Below are 8,088 nucleotides of genomic sequence, written 5' to 3'. Positions count from 1 at the left end.
TACAAACGGCGCAAATCCTTGCAAAAAATAATTATTTATTATTTTTTTTAAAATCTGATTGTAATAAATGAAAGTCCTTCTCTGAAATAAAATATAAAAACTTAGATGCAAATATAAGAACTTTTACGTGTGGATAATATAAAAATTTATTATATGCTGGTATATAATGCTGACAATTAGAGGTTGCAAAGTGGAGTCGGTCTGGAGGACTGACCCGGCTATATTTTTTTGTAATTAAATTAAAATTTTGCTCTTCTTATTTTATATTAAACATAATAACTCAAAAATTTGCCAACTCTATATGTACAAAAAGTTGGAGTTAGGTAGCTAACAATATTGATTTAAATAAAATGCAGAGATATATTTTTATGATTTACATTAACTTTTACGAGACAGACAAACAAATTTCTTTTTTCCCGTGCATCGCACGAGTTATACTTAATTTTAAAGGAGTTTTTTTATGTATGGTTCTGATTTGGAACATTATCCAGGAAAACTCAACGTTCTTAATGAAAATTCCATGTTATTTAAGGTCAACGTAAAAAAAATATTTTGGAGTCATATAATGAGCCAAGATATTAAGATTCAAGTGTTTGAAGCAGCGAAGCTATTGTCACCTCATTCTTTAAGTCTTTGGTGGATCCAAATGTATGTTATTGTTTTTTAAAAATTTATCATTGTGGGTTCTTTATATTGTTACAAGTTTTTAGCATGTGTATTGATTTGATGCTATTTAGACACATTGGTTCCAATGTAAGCAAAAAATATGACTCATACATGATTATTTGGTTAATTTGCTTTCAAATCCCTTTCAGACAACGTTTTTTGGGTTCTAAAAAAAATAACTCATTTTTTTCCTGAGATTATTACTTCTAGGTGTTAACATATTAGCGTAATTTATTTAATAAGTATTTGCACTTTGTATCGTAGGCATAAATATGATGGTAGAAGAGGATGTCTCTAGTAATGCATAAACATAGAAAATCACATGTTTGATATGTGTTGAACTCATTCCTCCAATGATTGCTACAGAATGACACTGAATTAATAGTGTTTTCTTATTATAGGTACAAACTGATCTTTTAATTCCATATTTGCTTGGTCTGTTTGTTACCTTGATTTTATTAGTGCTGTTATAGTTAGCAATAAGTTGTATGCATTTTTCTTTTTTTACCCATCCTCATTTTAACATAGTCTACTGTGGCGTATTTATTTTTTACATAACTCATTGAGTAGATAACTGTATTTGATTTGCATAATATTGATCACTTTCAATAGCAGAATTTTGTTTATGATTGATATTTGCAAAGTTCTGTGGCAATGCTGTAATTTTTTCCACCTGAAATATAGAATAAGATAATAACACAGGTTTTTGTAAGTATAAGGTTTGCAGTGCGATTAACCAACCACGGCGGACAATAAATATTTTGTTCTTTTTCCCCTCGGCATCGCACGGGTAATTCACTAGTATAAATATAAAGGAGAGTTCACTGCTGGAAAGTTTTGCCAAGTGTCACTCCCTAGTTAATTCTACAATTTGGTTATATAAAAACTTTCTTTATTGGGTAAATTAGAAAAAAAAAACTCTTTTAAAAATTGAATTTTAAATTTTAAATCGAATAATAGTTGCAGACAAGATATTGAATGTCCCACTGCCCATCACATTGGTATCCAAAAAAAATCAGCTGTTTTAATTGCTTTTTATGTTGGAATTGGTCATCTCATCTGAAATTCGAAATTTTAAATGGTTAATCAATTAAATTTCGAAATTATGTATTTATTTTGCACAATCTGAAATTCGAAATTTTAAATTCAATAAAAAGAAAACTCTTTTCACGGACATGCATTCACGATCTTTATTCATGGAGATCAATAGAAACAAAAACAAATTTCACAATTGTTGAAGACTTGATCGTCATTCAATTCACAATTTCGTTATGGTTATTTTTAAAAAAAAAATATATACAATAATGATATAACAAAGACATTATCTTTGTTATATAGACATTATCTTTGTTATATATTTGATTGAAATATCATAACAATCAAGAATCAAGAGAGCTGACAGACAAAATAAATTAAATCCCAAAACCAAAACTATCATATCAGATAAACTATCATACCAATATTCTTTTAAAAATTAAATTTTCGAAATTTTAAATGGTTTATCAATTAAATTCAATAAAAAGAAAACTCTATCAGATAAACTATCATACCAATATTCTTTTAAAAATTGAATTTTCGAAATTTTTAAATGGTTTATCAATTAAATTTCGAAATTATGTATTTATTTTGCACAATCTGAAATTCGAAATTTTAAATTGAATAAAAATAAAACTCTTTTCACGGACATGCATTCACGATCTCTATTCATGGAGATCAATAGAAACAAAAATAAATTTCACAATTGTTGAAGACCTGATCGTCATGCAATTCACAATTTCGTTATGGTTATTTTTAAAAAAATATATACACAATAATGATATAACAAAGACATTATCTTTGTTATATAGACATTATTTTAATTATATATTTGATTCAAATATCATAACAATCAAGAGAACTGACAGACAAAATAAATTAAATCCCAAAACCAAAACTATCGTATCAGATAAACTATCATACCAATATTCTTTTAAAAATTGAATTTTCGAAATTTTAAATGGTTTATCAATTAAATTCAATAAAAAGAAAACTCTATCAGATAAACTATCATACCAATATTACTGTTGGTTTGCGGTCCATGTTTTTAAAATGTACTAATCTATGCATGTGTTTTGTAGGGTGGAAGGGTCCACGCTGCTATCAAGGGTTCTTTAAATATCCGTAACAAAATTCACGAAGGAGAAGTTTATTTCATAAAAAAATTTGGAGTTGGTTTGAATAGTGGAAGTTTCAGGCCAACTAAGCATGATTATCGTTTGTCCTTCAATTTGAGGACTGATGTAAAATCCACTATTGATTCTGCTATTCCCACCAATGGATTTGATTTTGTAGATTTTGACGTTATAGAGAAAGAGTCTTCTGATTCCCCTTATTTAGTAGGTTTGTAGATTTTGAACTGTCCACTAAGTCATGCTTTTGTTGTTTGTGTAACAATATCATCTGTCTAACCATCCTTAATGTGTAGATGTCATCGGTTTAGTTTCTGGAATAGGGGAATTTCGTGAGCATATTATCTCCGGTAGGAAGACAAAAATGGTTGTCGTGGAGCTTGATAACCTCAAGTATCTATTGGTTATTTGTTATGTGTTATGTTAATTTGATGTAAAATTCTATTTTGTGATTTGTTGCAAAAACTGTGCAAGTAGGGGTCACAAGATCGAGTGCACTCTCTGGGAGGACTACGTGGATCAGGTGCAACAAATTTTGGGGAGTAATCAATCTCCTCCAAACGTGATGATAGTTCAGCTTGCTAGAATAAAGGGTTTCAGGGGTGAGTTCACATAAATATTTGATTATGATTTCATAATGGAATGTTTTAGTTTATTTCCCTCCTTATGGTTTTGAAATTAATAATAAATTTTAAAGGAAAAATTGGAATAACAAATACAAAGTATACGACGAGGATAATTATCGGTCCCAGTGTACCAGAGATTGTCGACTTCAAAAAAAGGTGCGAGCTGTTGTTATTCCATTATTCTGCTCTTTTCTTTATTATTTAACGCTGATTATTTGTAATGTTGTTTTTTAGGCTTTCGTCTGATGTCATTGATAGCGGTTACACGTTGTCTCAGTTATCAAGTCAGTCCTCATATTCTTTTGAGAATGATTTCCTGAAAGAGACGAAAAGGAAGTGTATCAGTGATGTTAAGAATTGCAGTGAGGTTACTACTTGCATTACTTATGGAACCATAAAATCGATTGAGAGCAAATATAAATGGTGGTACAAGTCCTGTAATAAATGTCCATATTCTGTTTATGAAGATTTCGAGAGATGGTATTGTAAAAATTGCCAAAAACATTTTGATGATTATTATCCAAAGTAAGATTTTATATCTATTTTTGTTGTTGTTATTATTAGATCGTTCATTTTATTTATAAATAACACAATCGGTGATCATGTGTTGCAAATTTTGTGTGCAGTTGAGAGTTGTGGATCACACTGATTCTGCATCTTTCATTCTGTTTGATAGAGATTGTGTTGCTTTGTTGGGCATGAGTGCTGCGGATTTACGTGAGCAGCATTTCAAAAGGGTTTGTGTTCTTATTCCACTCATTTTTTTATTCATTTAAAGTTCTTATTAAAATTTCATTAATATTTTTTTTGCAGGGTGATGATTTCGAGCACTATCCTAAGGAACTTAATGTTCTTATTGATAAATCCATGTTGTTTAAAGTGAATGTGAAAAAAAATAATTTGGACTCATACAGTGAGCCTAGGTATCAGATTTCTAAAGTATGTATAAGCGAACCTGTAATCACATCCTTCCTTAAGATTGTTGTGGATACGGATGTGAGTTATTTTTTTATTAACATTATTATTTCTATTTAGGTTTTGCTGTTCTCATTCTGCGTTTCAATGGATTTGATTTTTTTCAAAATATTTGTTTTAAATGCAGGATGAAGGATTATTTGACAAGGCTTGCGACATTGTCGTTGCATCAGCAGAACCGGAAAGAGCTACGGTATCTCGAAATTATTGCTTATGAAATAATCAAAAAAATGTTGCATGCAGTTTTATTGCAAAACATAAGTTAATTTCAAACAATATTTGTTTCTGACAAGGATGTGGAAAGTCAAACGTGTGATAGTGCAGACGTTGGTGATATTTCGCTATCAATGCTGACGCCATTAATGAATCCTAATGATCCCCTTCAAGACGATTTTAATTCATCAGTTGTCCGTCCTCCTAAGAAGATTAAGCTAGAGAAAGAGTTGAGTACTTACCCCTTTTTTTTTCTTTGTGTAGCTTTTTTTTATTTATAATCGTGAGTGTGATGTGTCTGTTAATACGTCGTTATTTTTTTTGTTTCTGTTTAGATTTGATGTTGTTCTAAAAGACGCGTAGCTGGAACAATGTCACTTGGAAGCTGGAACAACGTCACTTGAAAGTTTTTTGTTTTTTGTTTTGGAGATTGTTTGGGATTGAACAATATAATTGTAGTTTTTTATTACTGTGTTTTGGTAATCACTTCCTCCGTGTTTAACTTCAAATATGAGCGTTCCTGTAGACAAATTAATGTTTATGCATATTCTGGAATACAAGTTTATCTGTTTGTCATTAGTTATTTTCCACAATATTTTCAATTGTGTTATTGGAATGATAAATATGTGGTTAATCCGGTAATTGGATAATCAGCTGTTTAATAAGTTTCAAAATTCGAAATTTTAATTGTATAATCAGCTGATTTAATTACTTTTTATGTTGGAATGCGTCATCTGATCTAAAATTCGAAATTTGAAATGGTTTAAAATTTTGAATTTAAATATGGATGGTGGAAAAAAAATTCTTTTAAAAATCGAATTTTTATTTTTTAAATCGAATAATTTAATGACCATTTGTGGTGGCAGACAAGGCATTGAATGTCCCACTGTCCATCACATTGGTATTCAAAAAGAAATCAACTGTTTTAATTGCTTTTTATGTTGAAATTGGTCATCTGATCTAAAATTTGAAATTTGAAATGTTTTAAAATTTTGAATTTAAATATGGATGGTTAGAAAAGAATTTCTTTTAAAAATCAAATTTTAATTTTTAAATCGAATAATTAAATGACCATTTGTGGTGGCAGACATAAAAGAATATGGTTTTGAAATTCGAAATTTTAATTGGATAATCAGGTGTTTTAATTACTTTTTATGTTGGAATTGGTGGTCTCATCTAAAATTCAAAATTTGAAATGGTTTAAAAATTTTAATTTAAATATGGATGGTGGGAAAATAATATCTTTTAAAAATCGAATAATTTAATGACCATTTGTGGTGGCAGTCAAGGCATTTAATGTCCCACTGCCCATCACATTGGTATCCAAAAAGAAAACAGCTGTTTTAATTGTTTTTTATGTTGGAATTGGTCATCTCATCTGAAATTCGAAATTTTAAATGGTTTATCAATTAAATTTCAAAATTATGTATTTATTTTGCACAATCTGAAATTTAAAATTTTAAATTCAATAAAAAGAAAACTATTTTCACGGACATGCATTCACGATCTCTATTCATGGAGATCAATAGAAACAAAAACAAATTTCACAATTGTTGAAGACCTGATTGTCATTCAATTCACAATTTCGTTATGGTTATTTTTTAAATAATATATACACAATAATGATATAACAAAGACATTATCTTTGTTATATATTTGATTCAAATATCATAACAATCAAGAATCAAGAGAGCTGACAGAAAAAATAAATTAGATAATCAGGTGTTTTAATTGCTTTTTATGTTGGAATTGGTTGTCAGATCCGAAATTCGAAATTTGAAATGGTTTAAAATTTTGAATTTAAATATGGATGGTGGGAAAAGAATTTCTTTTAAAAATCGAATTTAAATTTTTAAATTGAATAATTAAATGACCGTTTGTGGTGACAAATATAAAAGAATAATTAATTAATAAATATGACAGTTTCTTTTTGAAAGAAGAGCATGACAGACTACTGAATTCACTCACTGATGAGCAGAGGGTTGTTTATGACAAAATAATTTCAGCTGTCTCGGCAGGTAAAGGAGGAATTTTTTTTCCTGTACGGCTTTGGTGGGACTGGAAAAACATTTATTTGGAACACCCTATTAGCATTTGTTCGATCTCGAGCTGAAATAGTGTTTAATGTTGCTTCTAGCGGAATTGCTTCACTTCTTCCTGGAGGACGTACGACACATTCTAGATTTCGTATTCCTATACAAATCACCGAAGATTCAACATGTAATATAAAACAAAATTCTACTTTGGCAGAGTTGTTGTCAAAAACAAAGTTAATCATTTGGGATGGAGCACCGATGGTACACAAATTACACAAATTTTGCATTGAGGCTCTTGATAGAACACTTAGAGATGTTCTTAGCTGTGTTGATATGCCCTTTGGTGGAAAAGTTGTCGTTCTAGGAGGTGACTTTCGGTAAATATTACCTGTCATTTCAAATGGCAGTAGAGAAGATATAGTTCATGCAACCATCAATTCTTCTTATCTATAGTCCCATTGTCATCTGTTATCTTTGACCAAGAACATGCGTCTCAATTCTGGAAGTAGCACTAATAATTTGTTGGAAATAAAAGAATTTTCTGAGTGGCTGCTTAAAATAGGAGATGGTGATCTTGGGGATGATGTTGATGGAGAATCTATTATAACAATTCCAGATGAATTGTTGATCAAAGGTTCAGAAGACCCACTTTCAGATATTGTTGATTTTGTTTACCCGAATCTGATGGATAATATATTAGATCCTACTTTCTTTAAAGAACGTGCTCTTCTGACTCCTAAATTGTCCGATGTTGCCATGTTAAACGAGCACCTAATGGCTGTGATTCCGAGTAAAGAAAGGACATTATTGAGTTCAGATAAGGTTTTGAAACAAGACGGTAATTCATCTCTTGAGGGTGACGAAATCTCCCCTGATATCTTAAATACATTCTCATGTTCGGGAATTCCTGATCATATATTAACTTTGAAGGTTAAAGTACCAGTGATGCTATTGAGAAATATTGATCAATCAAGAGGTTTATGCAACGGTACGAGATTACTTATTACAAAGTTGGGGAATCATGTTGTTGAGGCAGTTGTTCTTACAGGAAACAATATAGGAGATACTGTGTTAATCCCTAGAATGACGATCAGCCCATCGGGTCATACATTTCCAGTAAACTTCCAAAGAAGACAATTCCCATTGGTAGTTTCGTTTGCGATGACTATCAACAAAAGTCAAGGACAATCGCTGTCTCATGTTGGCATTTATCTTCCTAGGTCTGTCTTCACTCATGGGCAATTATATGTGGCACTATCTAGAGTAAAGAGCAGACATGGATTGAAGATGCTGATACTTGATGAAAATGGTTGCGTTACAAATACTACCTTTAACATCGTCTACAAGGAAGTATTTCAAAGATTAGTGTAGTATACTTGGTTATTTCTACAAAGAGATAACATT

The 8,088-nt window shown here is 30.4% G+C and overlaps 1 protein-coding gene across 1 annotated transcript; it reads left to right on the top strand.

The window, feature by feature from the left end:
- Positions 1 to 7,170: 7,170 nt before the first annotated feature.
- Positions 7,171 to 8,055, top strand: LOC133300251 (uncharacterized). The gene has a single exon (XM_061499767.1). It carries the CDS (start codon positions 7,171 to 7,173, stop codon positions 8,053 to 8,055), a length of 885 nt encoding a protein of 294 aa, XP_061355751.1.
- Positions 8,056 to 8,088: the final 33 nt, after the last annotated feature.

This window comes from Gastrolobium bilobum, unplaced genomic scaffold (genome assembly GCF_033153095.1).
Source record: "Gastrolobium bilobum isolate Gb01-03AN ecotype WA unplaced genomic scaffold, APGP_CSIRO_Gbil_v1 utg2191, whole genome shotgun sequence".
Taxonomy (NCBI): Eukaryota; Viridiplantae; Streptophyta; class Magnoliopsida; order Fabales; family Fabaceae; genus Gastrolobium; species Gastrolobium bilobum.
The sequence above is the reverse complement of the archived record's forward strand: the minus strand, read 5'-3'. Positions and strand labels throughout refer to the sequence as shown.

Excerpts from the sequence above, each read along its gene's own strand:
- LOC133300251 (XM_061499767.1), top strand. The coding sequence starts at position 7,171 with ATGCGTCTCAATTCTGGAAGTAGCACTAATAATTTGTTGGAAATAAAA.